The sequence below is a fragment of the Lepus europaeus genome, chromosome 6, assembly GCF_033115175.1.
Source record: "Lepus europaeus isolate LE1 chromosome 6, mLepTim1.pri, whole genome shotgun sequence".
Lineage (NCBI taxonomy): Eukaryota > Metazoa > Chordata > Mammalia > Lagomorpha > Leporidae > Lepus > Lepus europaeus.
The window spans coordinates 110,906,559-110,928,095 of NC_084832.1; the positions used below are offsets into that span (position 1 = coordinate 110,906,559).

At 37.2% G+C, this 21,537-nt stretch overlaps 1 protein-coding gene across 2 annotated transcripts in view; it reads left to right on the forward strand.

The window, feature by feature from the left end:
* Positions 1 to 21,537, forward strand: part of PIK3C2G (phosphatidylinositol-4-phosphate 3-kinase catalytic subunit type 2 gamma) — a 445,304-nt gene that overhangs the window by 371,553 nt on the left and 52,214 nt on the right. For both annotated transcript variants that reach the window (XM_062194891.1, XM_062194892.1), the window contains exons 28-30: positions 9,840 to 10,029; positions 10,518 to 10,639; positions 12,285 to 12,393. In XM_062194891.1, coding sequence (XP_062050875.1) covers positions 9,840 to 10,029; positions 10,518 to 10,639; positions 12,285 to 12,393 — 421 coding nt within the window. The remainder of the gene's footprint in view (positions 1 to 9,839; positions 10,030 to 10,517; positions 10,640 to 12,284; positions 12,394 to 21,537) is intronic.

The following is a 21,537-nucleotide window of genomic DNA, read 5'->3' on the forward strand; positions in this document are numbered from 1 at the left end:
GCAAATCAATGCAAATCAAAATGAGCTGCTGGCACTGGGGCATAGCAGGTAACGCCACTGCCTGCAGTGCCAGCATGTCATATGGGTGCTGGTTCAAGTCCCGGTTTCTCTACTTCCAATCCATCTCTGCTATGGCCTGGGAAAGCAGTAGAAGATGGCCCAAGTCCTTGGGCACTTGCATCTGTGTGAGAGATCTGGAAGAAGCTCCTGACTACAGATCAGCGCAGGTGTTGCCATTGCAGCCACCTGGGGAATGAACCAGCAGATGGAAGACACCTCTCTCTCTGCTTCTGCCTCTCTATAACTCTGCCTTCAAATAAATAAACCTTAAAAATGAAGAACAAAAACCATATGGTTAACTCAATAGATGCAGAAATAGAATTTGATAAAATACAACACCCTTTCCTGATGAAAACCTTAAGCACATTGGGTATAGAAGGAACATTCCTCAATACCATCAAGGCAATTTATGATAAACCCACAGCCTGCATCTTCTTGCATATGGGAAAAGTTGGAAGCATTCCCACTAAGATCCAGAACCAGACATGGGTACCCCCTCTCACCACTGCTATTCAATATACCCTGGAAGTTTTAGCATAGCCATTAGGCAAGAAAAAAAAAAATCAAAGTAATACAATTTGAAAAGGAGGAAGTCACACTAATCCTATTTGCAGATTATATGATTCTATATAGGGGATCCAAAAGACTCTACTAAGAAACTATCAAACTCTTTTATGAGTTATAAAAAAGTGGCAGGATATAAAATCATTACACAAAAATCAATAGCCTTTGTATACACAGGCAATGCCATGGCTGAGAAAGAACTTATAAAATCAATCTCATTCACAATAGCTACAAAATAAAAAAATACCTTGGAATAAATTTAACCAAAAATGTCGAACAACTCTATAATGAAAATACAAAACATTTATGAAGGGGATAGAAGACAACACCAAAAAATGGAAAAATCTTCCATGTTCATGGATTGGAGCAATCATCAAAATTTCCATACTACCAAAAGCAATTTACAGATTCAATGTGATCCCAATCAAAATGCCAATGACATTTTTCTCAGATGTAGAAAAAAATGATGCTAAAATTCATATGGAAACATGAGAGACCCCGAATAGTTAAAGCAATCTGAAACAATAAAAACAATGCCTGAGGCATCACAATACCATATGTCAAGAGTACCAATCTAAAAAGATAAATAGTCCAGATGGTGCTGTTTTACAACAGCAATTTTCTATCAACAGCTCTGTGTATTAGTTATCATCACTGTATTCCTAACTACACATTGTATACAAGGGCTACATTACAGTGACTTAAGCAAATAGCTAAAATAATTTTAAAATGTATTTTTCATATTTAAAATATTTTAAAGCACCATTTAGCACTATTAATTTTTTCTAAATTTTATGTTAAGATTTTCTTTGTATTTGATTTCATTTTTATATCAATAAAATAAGTTAGATTTGGAGGTAGAGAGGGAAACTTGCAGTATCTTTTCACTGGCGTTATCTCTTTATAGATAAGACTAGTTCATCAATCCCTCCCTATTTCCTTCATTCTGTGAGCTCTGATTTGTCAATTTCTGTAAGGTGTCTCCACCAGAAGGTATGAGGATGACCTATTCATAATTTTTTTTTAAAGTTGATCAAAGAACATGGTTTTATTTCTTTTATATATATCTATTTTTAAAACTTTTATTTAATAAATATAAATTTCCAAAGTACAACTTTTGGATTATAACGGCTTTTTCCCCCATAACCTCCCTCCTACCCGCAACCATCCCATCTCCCACTAAGACTGTGAAGTCTAGAATTTGTATGAATCTTAGGAACTGGGTTGAAACATAAGACTTGCCCACCTTGTAGCATGAATTTTGAAGACCTGAAATATCAACTTAGAAAACAGCAAAGGCTTTTAAATTGGTTGATTTTAATAATCCAAGCTGTACTCCAAACTGTAAAGCAGAAGTAACAATGAAAGAAAACTGGCACTAATGCTGCCTCTTTATATAATTCCCTGCATAGGGCTTGTAGAGGTCAGGAGAGTTTCCCACATCAAATCATTGAACTGTTTTTTGTTTTCTCAATCCTCCTACATAGAGCTTGCTCTGGGGCTCATATACGTTCATTTATTTACTTATTTGATAGTATGCTTTCTCAAAAATGTTTGAATAATTTTCAAAGATTTTTCATGGTTGCTTCATTTGATCCCACCAACAAATTATTTAGTATATACACACACACACAAACACACACACCCAATTGTGTCTCCTGAGGTCATCCAGCAATGACTTTTTGAGATGAGGGGTAGAACTAATGAGTTCAAAGCAGAATCAAATCAATTTCTTACATAATGGATGCTCCTCTCATGACATAATTATGCTGAATCATATGGAAAAAAAAATCCTGCATATGGAACTCTTAGTTCCCTGATGATGTCAAATAAATATTGATGCTCTTTAACTGTAGTGTCTTCAGAGTAGTTTAAAGAAAAGAAAAAGAAGATCTACATGCTCATAGCCATGGATCTCAAGTTGGGATATCATTCTATCACGCCACAGTGGTTTAACATGACATGTCTTTTATTTCTGTATTGTGTAAACAGTTAGAACATTTACATTTTTTTTACTCACACGGATACCTATACATGCAACCAAACTTTCCTGTCTGTAATTTTGAATTTTTTAAAAGTACATGGAAAAGATTCTTACAAATTATACCTCCAGAGTGCATGAACAATGAACAGTGAGTATCACTGAACTCATTTTGAAATGGTGAACTTTTTGCTAAGAAAAATGTGTTTGGATATTTGTTGGCCCATTATAAATTTGTAATAAATTATCTGAAAGCATACTTTATAAGTTTTAAATGAGAAAGGACTGGTCAAATATTTCAGAGCTTACAAATTCAACACTGAGCTATTATTTTTCTTCACAGAATAAAGGGTGACAAAGCTGTATTAATTCATTGTCACCCCTGAATGATTCAGAGTAACCCATAAAGCTGGATACTCAGTAATTTCAGTACCAAAAAATGTGAAAAGTAATGTATTTCATTACAATGGTTTTGGTATGTGCAATAAAGTTTTGAGATTTAGGTGAAGAAATTTGTCCATGGGGAATGTAAGTCACTTGAAACACTTTGTCTATTTTCCTTATGATTAAATTGCAGTGCCATTGGTAAAATGCAAACATTCTCATGCAAATTCCTTCCTAGAAAAAGCCTTTTGAGAAATATTCCTCTGAAACTGTTAAAGATACTGACCAAACAGGGCTAACTGCCAAATGATAGCAACAATTTAAAGCACCAGTGGAAACGTGCTCTTGCGGAAATGTCTATCAAGGGGCATCACTCAGCCCCTCGTCCTCTGCAGCATCCTTGATGCTTACTCACTGGTTATTCTGACATAAGTGAAAGCTGTGGCTATTTATAGTCACCTGTCCATAGACATGTGATTTTAAAAGAATATTTAGGCCGGCGCCGCGGCTCACTAGGCTAATCCTCCGCCTTGCGGCGCAGGCACACAGGGTTCTAGTCCCAGTCGGGGCACCGATCCTGTCCCGGTTGCCCCTCTTCCAGGCCAGCTCTCTGCTATGGCCCGGGAAGGCAGTGGAGGATGGCCCAAGTGCTTGGGCCCTGCACCCGCATGGGAGACCAGGAGAAGCACCTGGCTCCTGCCATCGCATCTGCGCGGTGCGCCGGTCGCAGCACGCTGGCCACAGCGGCCATTGGAGGGTGAACCAACGGCAAAGGAAGACCTTTCTCTCTCTCTCTCTCTCTCTCTCTCTCTCTCTCTCTCTCTCACTCTCACTCTCTCACTGTCCACTCTGCCTGTCAAAAAAGAAAAAAAAAAGAATATTTAATTTTGAAATCTATGCAGTGTTTTCTTACTATGTATTTTTTCCACGAACTTTTTGGAAAACTTAAATGTGTGAATTTCAAATTTCTTGAACAGAATAAATGTATCTTTTGTTTTCCATGAACTTATTGCAGTACCCTCAGATATGAGAAGGATATGATCTAGACACAATTTTAAGATATGACTTACGACTTAAGACATTCCTTGTTGATTGTAGACCTGGCTGTGTGCTCCTGCCATGAGAAATATCTGATTGTGTTTTCGCCCACGGGTTATTTTTACATAAAAAAAGGATCATTGTCTTAGGGCCTTTGCCCCGCCTGGGAATCCCACGCTGAATCCATTGGCTTATTTTTCTCTTGAAGATGAAATTGAAACACTGTTCATTATAGATAATCCGCAGTGAAAGCAGAGACTCTGGCATCAAATAAACAGTGGAATTCTTCAGTTACTACTTCTCTAGTTGATGTCACCCGAAGTATATGTTTAACCTCTTTTGCAGATTTGTCTGTTGGGGAAGTAATTTTATTGATTTTTCCAAGGATGAAAAGATTAACATAAGGCATTTAGTGCAAAACCTGCAAAAGGATATATACCCCCAGAGAGCAGTCCAATTTCTCTCCTTCACCTCTGTGTCCTAGCACATAGCTGAGTGGCTAGCAGCGAGAGTTAGAAGTGTTTATCAAGACTGCTTGGCTGCTTCCCTAAGGAAATGTAAAAGCTGGGCTATTTCCAAAAATCTGCTGCTTTGGAGCGCATCTACAAGGTACACCGAGCAGAATCCTACTAATGCAGCCATTAGGAAAATGAGTTGGAAAACTGCTACCTTGGTAAATCAGATCCTCACAGAGACTGGTGACATGCTGCCCTCGGGGCCCCATCCCAAGTTAGGCACTATTGTGCCTGAGCTGTTAAATCTAACACCTGAGAGAGAAGAGGTGGCTTCTGAGCAAAGGCTGCCCCTGAGCCACAAACTTAGTGGTTCATCTTGCATCTTCTGGCTTCTTGCATCATAGCTAGTAAGGCAGTGTAAGAACCAGGCTGGGACATAGCTGGGATCTGCTGAGAGTGACTTCATCCAAACAGAAGATGTATGGGACTCACAGACATCGCTTAATGAGTCCATGATTTCAATCCCAACACATAAAATTAAATATTTGTGGATCAATGAATTAATGGATGCATGGCAGGGTCTCCATAAATGATGATTAGTGTTACACTCCTACAGTGACTGCTATCTTCATGGATTCAAAGAGCTGAAGGGAAGAGCTTAATGTTTTGTACTGTGCTCTACACCCATACATTCATAAATTCAAAGAACATCAAGAGACATAATGAACATAGTGCAAATGAGTAATGGGATGAGAGTAGTATGGTAACTTACTTAGCAAATTCTGGCCTACATTGATGGAAAAATTTGGAATTCGTTCAAAAAGTCAAGCCAGATCATGATAAATGAGCTTGAATACTTATAAAATTGGGAGAGTGTTATTAAAAATTACTGAACTACATTGCTAACACCAAGGACATGGCAGATTATCTGTAAAAAAAGGCACTGACAGCTTCGATAGATGACAACTTTGAAAAGACATGCTTGATTACATTCAGCATCCATGTCTCTCAGAAAACTTTAGTAAGCTCAGAGAAGAAAGAAACTTAAATCTCATATTCTTTAAAAAAATGCAATCATGTCCATTACTGTCATGAAAAAGATAATGCCTTCTATACTGGTTGTAAAGCTCTATGTTTCTGCCTTATCTTATTGTTATTTCCCACAACTGAATAAGACAGTAATTTAAAAATTCTGGGAAAATTAACTTATACACAAAATTGAAAGAACAAGGTTTTAGTAAGCAGTTACAAGATAAATATTTAAAACTCAGTAGTTTAAAAATAAAAAATATGTTTACCTTAATAGACACAAAAGATGCAGGTACTAAAATTTAGAATCATGCATGCATGTATCAAAAAATCTTCCAACTAGAAAGTAATGTCATCTATCTCTGGGGTTCTGGACTGGTTGTTGTTTCTGCCTACAACTTGTTCCATCAGAGATTCTTGTAACCTCATTTCTTGGCAAAGTAAAGTCTTTGTCAAATCATTCAACTTATCTTTTCATTAACAGTAGCCCTGACCACTGAACATAAGTATAACACTATTACAAACATATATCCCCCTCCCCATTTCCTATTTTATTGCCTTTTATAGCATCTATTACTTTCACAAATCCTATGTTTTTACTTGTTTATTATTATCTGAATTTCACATTGTATAGACATCTTAAGGGTAAAAATTTGTTTTGTTTATTGCTGTGTCCCAACACTATATCAACACTTGGAATATAGAAGGAATACACTATGTGTGTATTCAAATGCATACAGAAAGCTCCAAATGTGCATCAAATTTTAAAGTCATTTCTGAGGAAGAATACCATTCTCCCAGGGAAAACACAAAAAGGGAATCTGTCATGTTTGACTTCATAGTTTTCTGTATTGCTTAAATTATATACAAGAAAAAAGCCAGTGCTTTTCTGGGAATTATTGTTAGCCTACTAGTTAAGATGCACCTGTCCCATATCAGAGTACTTGGTTTCTTTCAAAGCTCCAACGCCTGAATCTAGCTTCCTGCAAAAGAACAGCAAAGGCTTCTATAACTGAGTTCCTGACACCATATGTGAGACCTGGATAGTGTTCACCTCGCCCAGCTTGGCTCCAGCCTAGTCCAGCTGCTGGGGCCATTTGGAGAGGAAATTGGGATGGGAGCATCCTGTCTCTCTTTCCTCACTACCACGTCTCCTTCTTCCTCACTTTTTTTAAATTTAGCTTATTTTGCATAATAGGTCAAGTAAGATAGTAATATCCAAACCTTGAAAAACATCTACAATGAAAAAGTATGTCCTGGGAGAATTCAGTAGGAACTACTGGAAGCAAACTAATGGATAACCTATATGGCATTAGCATCTATACAGGAGGGGGATAAGGAAAGTGTCCTTCTCACTGACCTAAGATCAGACCCCTAAAAATGACCATAGGTACTCCTGGAAGCCAATTGGAGAAGAGCACCTGTAACCAGAAAGCCATTCACACACTCCAGTTCACAGGGAAGCACAGAAATTCTATGGCAAATCTGAAACAGAGGGCACAATCTATTAGCTCTTGAAAGGAACAAGAACTCCCTTCAGGAAAAATGAAGTAAAGAGAATCTGCTGAGTTTGTTCCAAACTGAGAGAACAGGAGATCATAGGAGCAACGGGAAAATCAAAGTCCATTAGAAAGTTGCAGGGATGGAAGCGCTGGAGGCAATCTCAAAATGTCTAAAACTATAGTTTTTTGTTTGTTTATATGTGATAGCAGCAAACAAGAAGTCTCATACCCTAGAGAATCCTCTACTCCTGAAAAATTCAAGAATACTAATTTCAGGTAGAAAAGAAACAAGCAAAATCGATTACAATTCAATGTCACACAAAATTATAACATGAAAAAATAAGTTATAAAATAATATTCCTATAATGCAAGTTTTCTAAAACATGCCCAGAGGGATAAAAGGTATTTCTTATATTTCATATTGAGCTGAATGATTTTAACAAATTATAAGAAAATATGAATAATGTAGACTACAGTTAGAAAAGCACAAATGATTTGAACCTCAGAAAGAAATTAAACAATTTTTAAAACAATAAACTAGAAAGAACCCAGGAATGAATAAACAACACACTATGCTTCAAGGAAAATAGAAGCTATAAAAAAGGGTACTTTAAAAAAATGAAGAAAGTCATTGAGTATCTAAATACACACAATAAAAATACCTGAAAAAACCAAAACAGTAAATTAAAACTATATTGAATGCTTAGTATTTTAATAAGTATATCAGAATTTATGGAAATTTTCTGGAAATGAAAATGAGCTTACAGGCCAGCGCCGTGGCTTAACAGGCTAATCCTCTGCCTTGTGGCGCCGGCACACCGGGTTCTAGTCCGGTTGGGGCACCGGATTCTATCCCAGTTGCCCCTCTTCCAGGCCAGCTCTCTGCTGTGGCCCGGGAAGGCAGTGGAGGATGGCCCAAGTCCTTGGGCCCTGCACCCACATGGGAGACCAGGAGAAGCACCTGGCTCCTGGCTTCGGATCAGCAAGATGCACTGGCCGCAGCAGCCATTGGAGGGTGAACCAGCGGCAAAAAGGAAGACCTTTCTCTCTGTCTCTCTCTCACTATCCACTCTGCCTGTCAAAAAAAAAAAAAGCTTACAAACTGAAAAGGAACATGATGTATTCAGAAAAAGTTACCCAGAACAACCAATACTGATACATATTTTAGAGAAATTACTGGACTTGGAAGAAAAAGAAAATTCCTTTATTTATCAGCACCGCGCTGATCCGATGGCAGGAGCCAGGTGCTTCTCCTGGTCTCCCATGCGGGTGCAGGGCCCAAGCACTTGGGCCATCCTCCACTGCACTCCCTGGCCACAGCAGAGAGCTGGCCTGGAAGAGGGGCAACCGGGACAGGATCGGTGCCCCGACCGGGACTAGAACCCGGTGTGCTGGCACCACTAGGCGGAGGATTAGCCTATTAAGCTGCGGCGCCGGCCAAGAAAATTCCTTTAAGCATGTGGGCCAAAGGACTAACTCACTTAAAAGGGAAAGAAATGAATTATGTCATCGAAGTTTTAGGTAGTAATCCTTTATTCCAGAAAGAAATGAAATATAATTATTCCACTCAAGAAACTCTATGTGAGCTAAAGATGTTGTATTAACCTGAAAAAATGATTTTCAAGAATAAGGGCTGCAGACCCTGTTGTCAACATGCAAGAATTCAGGAACATCTCCTTGAGCATGTCCTGGATAATTTGCTAGACAGTAAGTTTCAGATCATCAGAATGAGTGGAGAAAGAGAGACCTGAGGACTGTACAGAGTTCTTATAAATGCAAATGAGGAGACAGGTTTACAGTATTGTAGAACGTACACCATGCAGACAGAAGAGCCCTATGAAATGGAGGTGGGCGAGAAGAAGCACAAAGGAAACAAGACTATGAATGACACCATCGGCTGTGATCAAACCATAATGACCTAAATCAGAGAGAGAACAAAAGGCATTAAAGTTACTAGTTAATTTCAGCAATGCTCTTAATAGGAAATGAATAGAAAATTAGAAAAAAACTAGATCATTACACAATTATTATACATTAGAGTGCAAACCTTATATTAAAAAAGAAACTTAAAAAGCATAGACACTGGAAACAGAACCCAAACCAAAGACCTCAGAGCAAAAAAAATTTCATATAACTTTGAAAATCTAGTATTATAGTATGCCATCAAAAATAGTTGGAGAGGAATAAAAATATACACAAAATCTGAAATCTAGGGAGGAAGTATTGGAATAATTACAAGGCTTCTTTGTACATTATGTTGTGCATTTGACTTCTGGACCTATTTGTATAGTTTAAGTAGTTTTAAACTAGATTTAGTAATTTGTTAAAAAAAAAAAAAGTTCCTAAAAATAGAAAGCAAAAAGTCACAGTACAACATTACAATTATAGCTTTATGTGTCAGCATGAGAATTTATTCTATATTTGCAAGCAATGTCAGCTGTGAACTAAAAATTTATAAGATTAACTTTTTAAATTTTTATTTACTTATCACTCCCCAAATGCCCATAATAGCCAGCGTTGACCCAGTCCCAAGCCAGGAGCCTAGAACTCAATCCACGTCTTCCACATATGTGTCAGAGACCTGTATAATAGAGTGGTGATCTGCTGCCTCCCAGGGTGCACATCAGCAGGAAACTGGACCAGATGCAGACAGAGGACTCAAACCCACGCACTTTGACATGGGATGTGCACTTGGGATACAAGCAAACATGAAGAGTGCGTGACTCCCCTCCTTAACATTCAGTATGCACAAGGAAACAAATCCTAAATTGAATGACTCAAAGAAAGCTGATATTCCTCATGCTCTCTCCTGCTTCATTTCTCTAGGAAAATAAAAGAGAGTCTCGAGTGTTTCCCTGTTAAACTGAATAACTTGATCCACATCCTTGCCCAAATGTCAAGCACAAGCCCTGCCAAGCCTGCCTCACCTCCTTCCGCCCTGGAATCCTGTACACCGAGTACAACCAAGTTGATTCAAAGGGCAACGATTTTGGGATTTAGCAAGAAACGCAGTCACGTAAGTCGCGAGTCTGTCAGCTTGACTTAAATAGTACTAGGTATCATCTCAGACTTCCTTCACTATGCTACACATCCCTTCCTACAGGGCGATTTTTTTTACCATGCAAATGAAGCATCCGTTACAATGTGAGCAGAAGTGCCGTTAAGAGAATGTTCTGAGGAAAAATCATAACCACTAAAGCTATTAATAGAGAACTATGAAAGAGAACAGTTCCTACTCTGTCGTAGAACATAAATCAAGAGCTAATTAAAATCTCCAGAAGAAACTAACAGCAGAAATTAGTTTGTTCCCAGCACATAAGATTATGATATCTTTATATATTGTTTTTATGAGTTTTTTTTCCTTTAAACATTGCATCATTCAGATGTTGTGATAACTTTTGGCAGAAAGGTTTTTGCTTGCTTGACTTATATGAAATCTGATTTAGAAGGTATTGCAAGTTATAGTGCTTGTCTCTTGATTTGTGCCTCTTTAATTTTCCACAGCTGTATCTGATCCAGGTAACACACGGTAACAACGAAAAAAGCCTGACAGAAAAGTCATTTGACCAGTTCTCCAAACTTCATAGCCAACTTCAAATGCAATTTGCACCGCTGGCTCTCCCAGAGTAAGGCACTGTTCTCTCACCATTACTTGGCCTTTAGTACTTGTCCTTGGGATTTTCTGTTTGAGAGCAATGTAGCTCTGACTCCAGTGCCAATGAATCTGCCCCAACAGAGACTCTATTGCTCTCAGAGTAAGGAATCTTTGTCTTTGTCTTTTTATTTCCAGCCACTGATTTTGTAGGCAGAAAAATCCAGAATCCATTTCATTGTTCACCAATTGAGAAAATCATTTAATTTTCCTGTTTTTAAATGTAATATCTTAGATTTGTATTGTAAAAATAAATTAAAAATGCACAACTAAATTGTATATAGCTTTCTTTGAATAAATAACTGCAATAGGAAGCTTATTCTCCAGGCCAGAAAAAAAATAATCCATATCAGAATATTAATAAATCACTTGTTATCAGATATTTGCTTTTAAGTGTTGTTAACCCTGCATTATCTAAATTTAATTTCTTATATGCGTTTGAAACAATCATGAAAATTACTGTTCCTATTCATGCTACAATGGAAAAACCTATTTGCAAACTTCAAATATTATGAACATAACCACTGTTCAAATGAACCTTCTAAAAAGTCATCTCATAGAACCAGCCAAATTGAATCATGGATTTCAGTGTCTAACACAAATATCTCTTAACTGTAAAGAAGTGACTGTCCCAGAAATTAGAAGATTTCCATTTAGGTAAATCAATGTTATTTTACCTATACTAGGATTTTTGTTAGGTAACCATCTCTTTGAAGATATGTGTCCATCCTTGACCTGACGTATTTCATGAATGAGAATGTTTTTCTTAGTTTTCAGGATTTAGTTACTTTCAAAAAATATTAAAAAGCAAAGCTGTTAATGGATGGAGGGATAGTATGCAATACTGAAAACTGAGGAGGTCACATTCATGAAAATAACTGTACTTGCAGATGTCACAGAGATTTTCAAATACAGATGCTTTAAGCATCAGAAGTCAAGAAATTAGAGTGGGAGCACGCTGAAGAGTCTGAGAAGGAAATCAAGTCATCCTGGAAACTTTGAGAGGTGACATCAGGCTTGAGAATTACTGAAAAGAAAATCTGATGGAATAAATGAGAAAAAGAGTTGTAGGGAAAAATTTCAAAGTTCAGCTAGAAATACCAAATTCAACATCAGTGGTTACAATCAGATCCTATTAATCATTTCCCAATATAAATCAATCCCTGTTAATTGGTTGTCCTTATGGTTTCATAACTTACATATTAGTGCAACCTAAAGACTCAGGCCAGATGAGAGCATGTTATTGGTTGAAACATTTAGTGCAGTATTGTTTTTAGTGAATGCACAAGAAATAATATATTCTGAACTCTTTGAAAATCATTAACTTCATGGAGATTTTGTGATGCCCCCACATGTATTTTTTAAAGGACAAAATATGTGGTCTGGCATAAATACAGCAAGAAATAACAAATTCAATTAGTACAACTATTAATACAGTTAAAAGGCCACAAATGTCCCCAGCCATGCTGATGAAACTCCCAGGGTTAACCACTCACATAATGGCATTTTAACATGGTTTCATTGGCCCTTCCGTTGGATATAGCTCGAACCTTGTAAACAATCCTACAATGAAAAGGCCAATATTCAAACTAATGGAGATCTTTTTTCTTTTAAAACAGGTTTCCTCACTGGTGGCATTTACCTTTTACAAACTCAGATCACAAAAGATTCAGAGATCTAAATCATTACATGGGACAGATATTAAATGGATCCTACAAAGTTGCAAACGTATGTCCTATTTTTTAAGATATCAACTATTTATATATTACTGGAAATATATATATATATATATGTCTATATGTGATACATGTTCTGTTACCATGTTTATTTGTATGTTACTACTAATTTTCATAACTAAATTGAGGTGAGCATTTTTGATACATTAAGCCTTAGAGCCGCTGCAGACTTTTTAAAAATAAAATGGTAATGAGTTCAATATCGAGTCAAATTTTGGACTTTCCTGACATTTCCAACAAGAAGCAGTGAGTGGAGTGGCATTTCAATATTCAAAATATTTACAAAAACCTTCTCTAGTTCATTCAGTCAATGAGTATGTATGTCTAATTATGTGTAACACCCAAGACTAGGGACCCTGGAGCAGCTACAGAGGTATAGAATGTCAGCCTCAAGTAACTTCATTGAAGTAATGTGAGAAAATTCCATGCTATAACACACCCTAGAGTTTTTGAGGGGTAAAAATTGCTTCTGCCACAACAGTCCAAAGAAGAGAACACATGGGTTGGGCCTTTAGGCTAGAATGTGTGGTAGACTGGGTGTATGTAATGCATTTCAGCTTTGGATGTTTTCAAACTGTGATGAGTTCATCAGAACATACACTATTATGTAAGTCAAGGAGCATACTCACTTGCATACATATGTAAACATTTATGTAGACATGTAACACATATATATGAAAGAATGAGATTTAAAGAACTTGCCACATGTGACTATGAAAGTCCAACTCCAAAGTCTGTGGGCTAGGCTGGAAGATTGGAGAGCCAGGGAGGGATGAGTCTCACCCAGATGGAAGGCAATCTGTGTCAATCAAAACCTACTGATGTGTTTCAACTTGCTAAAATAAAAAACTTCAGAATAACCTTTGGCCAAATATAGGGGTACGGTAGTCCCACCAAGCTAGCATAGACAAGCAACCACAGGAGCAGTACGGAGCTCACTACAATGAGAAATAGCACCATTTTGGTAGAGCTTGGCTCTCCCCCGCAGACTAGAACTGTGTTCCCTTTATATTTTTTAGCTTTTTAAGACTATAAAATGCAAACATTCATCCTCAAAAAATCTACAAAAAGAAAATTGGGAATTTCAAAGATCAGTTATTAAGAGAACTCCCACGTAACTAGGCAGTACTTTCAAAACATGACTGAAAATCCTTGGCCATAAGAGGAGGAGTTTGGATTTCCTCCTGTAGGATTGCAGAGGACTTCTACGATTTCCTCGTAAAGTAGAATAAGATGGGAGTGACCTTTATGTCTTCCAAGTTAATAGCATGACCTTCTAATGGTTTCTCCTGGGATAGTCACTGTGGAAACCTTCAGCTACCATCTGCCAAACTGAGCTTCCCTGAAACTGCCAGGCATAAAAACTACACAGAGATAAAACAGAGCTGTCCATGAAACAGCAACTGTGTTAGTTTCCAGCTGAGATTTCAGACCTAACCATCAAATGACTACAGACTTACTAGAGATCTCAAGCAGAACACCCTAGCTAAGCTCGAACAAACCCCACAACTGCCAGACAATATCACAATCACTGGGGCAGGCATTGTAGCACAGTGAGTAAAGCCACCGTGTGGAATACATCCCACACTGGAGTGCCAATTCGAGTACCAGCTCCTCTACTCCCCATCCTCTTTCCCCCTAATGCACCTGGAAGGCAACGGATGACGGCCCAAGTACTCAACTTCTTTCCACCCATCCAGGAGGCTCAGATGGAATTATTGACTCTATTTTATTCTGGCCCAGCCTGGCTGTTTTGGGCAGTTGGTAAATGAAACAGCTAATGGAAGATTTCTAAGCCTTTCCAATAAATTTGTTAATAATGATGATGATGACTCGCTATAAACCAATAATGTAGTGAAAGCACTTTTTTAAGTTCATATATTTTCATTGTTGCTCATTATCTACATTATTATTCATCTGTAGATTTTTCTCTGCATAGACATTTGGAGTTGTTCCAGTGTGTACTAATTATAGGTACTGCTGGTATAATCATTATTTTACCTGGATGACTCAACACACACATGCTCTCCATGTACCTAGAAGTAGAATTCCCAGACTGTAGGATCTACTTATCTTTACAACATGATAGATAGGGACCAATTTATTCTCACTTGTGAAAAATCAATGTTCTGAATTTCCTTAACTTTTCTATACTGGTATTTTCAGTTTTACTAATTTTTGACCATTCTGGAGGGAGTACATCTCTTGTTGCATGTCTTTTTTGTATTTTCCTTTTACTAACAAGCTTGAACACTTGTTCATTAATTGGGTGGGTGTCACTTAGGTATCCTCTTCAGTAAATTCAAGGTCATGTATCTTATTTTCTAGGAGCTATTGGACATTGTTTTATTGATCACATTTTTTCATATGTATGGGTAGAAATTATTAGTTTGTAGACTTTGTCCCATTCTGTGTCTTGTCATTTTGCTCTCTTTATCATAACTTTTGATTGCCAGAAGCTCTTAATTTATTGTTGCAAATCATATTTTCCTATAGAGTTAGAGGAAAATACCCTACCCTAATATCATAAAAATGTGAATTTATTAGGATAATCAGTGACTTTTCTCCTCTATTCTATGAAGGTGAATTACATCAATGGCTTCCATCATTTTGAACCTAATTTCTAATTTTAAATTTGCCTCAGTGGAAAAAACACATGTTCACAATGTTTTACCATTTTTTTGTGTTGCTGGGTTTAATATAACATTTTCTTCAGTATTTGTTTTCACCTTTGTACATGAAAGACATTCACTTGGAGTTTCTTATAATGTTCTTCCCTGCTAAGTTTCAAAATCAAAGATATGCTGGCTTTATAATAGTTGGAAAGCATTTTTGCTTTTATCTGACTCCCTGGAAGATCTTGTATAAAATTGTTTTTTTTTTTTTTAAATAATTGGGGATGCCATCTAGATCTGGATTTTTTGTTATGGGACAATTCACATTTTCTATTCTTTCTTGAGCCATCTATTTATTAACTTAGTTTTCTAGCAATTTGGACTAACTTATTGACAAAGTTAATAGTATTTTCATATAACCTTTAACATATGTAGTTTGGAGTGCTGCCTTCTCTATTCCTGATGTATGTAACTTATGATTTATCTTCCTTTTCATCAGCATGTCAGTATTTATTTGGTCAGTATTGCAAGAGGAATATGAAATCCATTCATCTTTGCAAAGAAGGAAATGTGAGGTTTTGACCCTCTCCATTGTATTTTTTTCTCACTTATTTTTGTTCATTATTTTCCTCCCTCTCCTTCCTTTGGTTATAATTTACAATCTTCAATTGGGGTTGTATTTTTTATTTGAAAGGCAGAGTTAGAGTAAGAGAGAGAGAGAGATCTGCTATCTGCTATTTAACGCCCCAAATGGCTACAATACCCAACGCTTGGCCAAGCCAAAGCCAAAAACCAGGAGCTTCTTACAGGTCTCTCACATGGGTGCAGGGGCCCAAAGGACTTGGGCCATCTTCTGCTGCTTTTCTGGGAACATTAGCAGGAAGCTGGATCAGAAGGCTATACTCCAACCAGCTCACATTTGGGATGCCTGCATGGCAGGCAGCAGCTTAACCTGTTCTGCCACAGTGCTGGCCCCTGGTGTTGTATTTTCCTCTATTTGGTCTTGAGGTCTCTTTCACACACAAACTCTAGAGCTGCCCTGACTGGCTCTAGGAGATTTGGGTTGACGTTTACAATGTTCCTTTCACAGGGTCATTGTGCTTCCTGGCAGCAGTCTAATGCCTCTGTTTGCCCATGACCAGGTTCTCTCTCACAGGAAATCTGTTTACACTGCAGGTGCTCTTGTGCCTCTTGTCTGACCTCTGTCTGGCTTATGTGTACCAAGATAGCCACTCACTTGGACAGCCTTGACCACCTCCCAGGGCCAGTGGGAATGGAGGGGGCCATCTCAGATTCTTGACCTCATTCAGCACACGAGGTCAAGAGAGAGAGAGTAGGAAGGACGTGTGGATCAAAGCTTTGATTAGAGTTCACAGGAAGCTCTTAGAGGTGGGTTTAAAGCAAGCAGCCACAAGCTCTGTGGACGTCCCATGATGACCAAGAGGCAGTCACCGTGGCCTATCCGCAGTTGTGTGAGGTTCAGAGCTCAGTGGCGATCAAGTGCATTGTATTGATCTGTCCCATAGGGAGGTCCTCACCAGGAGGTAGCTGTATGAGAGATGTGCAAAGTCAGGGGACCACACCAAGGAAAAGGAGGGAAGAAGAGCAGCTTCCAGAACATCAAGATTCAGCTGGTATTCAAGATAGATGCCAAGGCAACATGAAATTATGGGAATTAACCATAGATAGTTATTTCCAACCCATATCACACGTTTCAAATTCTAAGTCCCTTCTAACAGATTTAATTGCACCTCACATGTTTGTATATTACATGTTATGAACATTATATATATTTAGTATAGATTCTATATGTTTCATACATAATATTGGATTTTATCATTTGTTCAAAACATTTCAATTTTTTTACTGTGATTCCTCCTGTGGTCATGCATTAATTATATTTTTAATTATTCAAACATATTCTTATTTCCAGTGTAATTGACCTGCAATCAGATCTCACTTTGCATCATTTCAGTCCTTTCTAGTTTTTGAAATGCGCTTTATAGTTCCGAATGTTGTTGATATAGGCACATAGTCTATGTATGTTTTAAAAGAATATATTCTGAAGTTGTTAGAGGCAATGTTCTACATATTTATATTAGTGTATATTATCTTTGGTTTTTATATTAACAGAAGTATTTTAAAATCTTTTATTTGTGGATTTGATAATTTTTATTTTTTGCATTAGTTTTTGCTTTACATATTTTCTATGATACTGGGATTATTCACATGTTGAATTGCATTTTTCCGGTATTTTGAGATTTTCAGTAATATTCATGTCTCATCTCTTTCAAATGATGCTTCTGTCTTAAAAAATTTTATGTAATACTAATGTGGCCAGACATCTTCATTACAACTTTTCCCATTGTTTACATTTATCATGCTGTGTTAATTTAATCATTTCTCTTATAAGCAACATACAGATGGGTTTTGTTCTGTATCTACTAACAACTTTGTCTTTCAATTGGATTGTTTAATCCCTGGTATTTGCTACTGTGTATGTGCATGTATACAATTCTGCCATTTCCAAAGTACTTATTGACACATCCCATATTTGGCTTTTCTCTCCTTTCCTCCATTTTTAAAAGTTTAATTTATTTGAAAGGCAGACAGACAGATCAATTTTCTGTCCACTGAATAATTTCCCAAATGCCCACAACAGTCAGAACTGGGCAGGGCAAGGCCAGAAGCCAGGAATTCAATCTGGGCCTCACATGTAGGTGGCAGGGACCCAATTACTTGAGCTATTATCTGCAAACTCAGAAGCAGAGCCAGGACTTGAACCAGGCATTTCATTAGAGGATGCGATTGTCCCAAGTGGTGACTTACCCTCTGCCCCAAATGCCTGTCTTCTCATTTTCAAAGTAATAATATTATTTATTCCATTTTTGTCCTAAGTAGTCCCAGAAGTTATACACTCTTTTATTGTTAGGAATATGATATATCATAGAGATTAAAACATGCATTGTTTATTAAAGTGTAATCTAAATTACCAGTTTGTGAATTCCCCTATGATACAGGGTCTTATAACATTTGTTCTATTTACTCAACTTATCTCTTATGTTACACTGATGATATTAATCATACCTGTATCTATAAATATAAGTCACTGTTACTTCATACAATTGAAGTTTTATTAATCTTTAACCCTTGAGATACCGCAACAATAAGTTGAGGAATGAGTTACAATGATTTTAAATCTTTAAAGTATCTTCTCACTTTCATTCTGTTGAGAAGTTATTCATTCTAATTGTTGCTTCTTTGAAAGTACTTTTTCCTTATTCCTTGTCTGCTTTTAATATTTCGATTTTTCTCTTGATTTTCTGTACTTTTACTATACATTATGCTTAGACAGGATGTTTCCACTTATCATGCTTGAGTTTTGGTGCTTTATGGGTTTGTGCTATGATGTCTCTCACGAGTTTCTGAAAGTTCTTGGTCATTATAAGCTCAAGTATTGCTTATTCCTTTTCCTCCCTGGAACTGCAATGTTAAAACTTCCCACTTTATCCTTTATGTTTCATTCTGTTACTCTTGTTTTTGTTGTTGTTGTTGTTGTTCTCATTTTATCTCTCCATTCCTCATTCTTCTATCTTCTGAGTTTACTTCTGTGTTTAATGCACTATTAAATCCACTGAGTTCTTAATTTTCAATATATTTTTTGAAATTTCATACTAACAATTTTGAGTTCTCAGTTTTTCCTAAGACCTTCAATCTTTCCTGTTATTTCTTTGCAAGTAGTAAGCATCATTATTTTAATATAAGATTTATTTATTTGAAAGGCTGAGTTACAGAGAATGAGAAGGAGATCTTCTGTCTACTGGTTCATTCCCCCCAAAGGGCTCAATAGTCACAAGTGGGCCAGGCTGAAGCCAGGAACCTGGAATTCCATCCCAGTCTCCCACATAGGTGGCCTACCTCAGGAACCCGGGTCATCTAATGCTGCTCTCCCAGGTGCATTAGCAAGGAGCTAGATCAGAAGTGAGGCAGCCAGGACTCAAACTGGTGCTCATAGGGGATGCTGGCATCACAGGCAGCCCTTAAAACACTGTGCTATAGCACCAACACCAGCATTCTTATTTTAAATCTGACTTAACGAGCCAGTATTGAACACATTGCACACTTTACTGTGCTGTGAACCTTACCTTGGAGCGTACTACATTCTCAACCCAATCCTAAACTGACTCACAACCTGGAAATGGGTAGTACCAAAGATGAAACAAATCCTTAAATGCCTCTTTTGGGGTAGGAAGTGACCACAGACCTAGATCCATAGACTTAGACACACTGATACTTAGATCTTAACAGACTTAGTAGTCTGTTACAGAAGGGTTGTAGTAGAACACAAAACTGGTTGTAGATCCTTAATCTGTCCTTTCATGATGGCCAAAAGAGGTCACAAGCCATATACACACAGAGCTGAACCAACTCCTTTTAAATGTTGAAAGGAGCTCTAATTCTCTATCATTAGGTGCTCCTGTCACTAACTTGTATGAAATATTTCTGTGAAACGAGTATTAGTTTCCAGTTCAGGCATGAAGCTACCAGAATCCTGGTAGAATTTATGGATGCACACAAAATCATTTACTGGTTTACTTATGGTCTTTATTCTGGGGATAATGTACTAAGGCCTCTTGAGTTCTTTTAATTTTTGTGCAAGAATTAGAACATTTATAGAATTTTTAGCTAATTAATATATCTTCTAATATTAACCATACTAGCCAACAAGTCACCACTTTAAAAGGTCATCTCTGATATTCCATATGCTAACTAATAGAATTCCTTTCTCAATTGAATTGTATGAGTGAATAGCAGAAGCATATGTACTGGATGCCTATAGTATGGGGTTTCTTGATTGGAATACAAGAACATCTTCTGTCCCCTTCTCCCTCATTTCACTGACCCTAATTGTGCATCATTGCTTAGGATATTAGCAGGCAACCCTTGGAATCTGAAGCCTTGATTAAATTCCAGGAGCACTTGAGTTATACTTAGACTTAAGAAACATATAATATCATACTGTAGGTACAACATATTTCAAAGCAAATTACAAGCACTTACAGAGTCAAAAAACTCTGTTCTTGGCTATCAATCCTTCCTCTAAACCGGATCTTAGGAAAGACTTTAAGTGAGATTACTTCTCTTATTTACATTCTATAAAATAGATAAAACCAGGGTATACCTAGGAAGCCTTATTGAAATTTAAAAATACAATATTTCAGTGCATATATCCAAAATTCCCTGGAGACTGAGGTGGGCACACTGATACAGTGGGTTGGCTTATTGCTATGCCTATTTGGTTAATATTGGCTTAATAAATAGACCCATGTAACGATTAAAAGTCCCTCAATTTAGATCATGGGTGTCTCAAGAATTATAGAAAATCTTGATTATCAATATTGACTATATTGGGCTGCATATAGTCAGAAACATGAGATAAAATTTTAAATCCATTTTCATCCCTGAGAAAAGCGGTTCCCAGAGCACACTTTACTATGCTGTGAACCTTACCTTGGAGCGTACTACATTCTCAACCCAATCCTAAATTGACTCACAACCTGGAAATGGGGACCAGTACTCTGTATTAATAAGCCCTCTAGAAGATTCTTATACATGCTAATGTTTGAGAACCATCATCTCAGATGATAAACATGTTTTTTTTTTCCAGTCTGTAGATGGTCAATTTGATCTCTAATATAGCAAGTACTGAGGTATCCTACTGTATCATCGATTCTTAGGAAGTATAGTTTCAAGAACATTCTGCTGTAACATTCTCTCAAGGATCGTAGACTCTTAGCTAGAGATGCTGTTTTGTACAGAAAGACAAGTGTCTGAGCCCTTAAGGAGGTCCACTTAACTCAGTTTTGAGAGAGTTCAAGATGACATCCTGGAGGGTGTGGCATTCAAGATGATACTAAGTAGCAAGTAGCAGTTGTCAGTAGAAACTGAGAAGAGCCACACAAAACAGAGAACTGCAGAAACAGTGCTGTGGCTAAATGCCTTTCTCCTGATCAAGAGCTTAAGGAACACAATGACCACATTCTTTTCCATTTTTACCTCATGTCTAACACTGACTTAGCCAGGCCTACTGAATATTTGAAAATGACTATATAACAGGAACATTAACATGTGTTAGCCTGTAGGATTGATGTTGCTATTCAAACACTAAGGGATTGGAAGATTTTATCAGAGAAGGTTCACCAGTAGCCTCTCCTCTATACTTGCTTATTCCAGTTCTTTTTAAAGAAACTAGTTCTTTCAGAATATAACTCATTTATGTATGTGGTATACGTAAATAACTACATGAGTAAATGATAGGCATTTTAAACCTTGTCAAAATGGAAAATGTAGAAAAATTGGAGCTATCACAAGATAAATATTAATAGTTGTAACATTTTCCCTCAATCCAGTGTATAATCCCACATGAATCTCATAATTACAGAAACCACTGGCTTAATAGAAAATGACCTTGGTAATTTTTCCAGTTGTCAAATCTAGCACAGGCTCCACTGGCTGCTCAG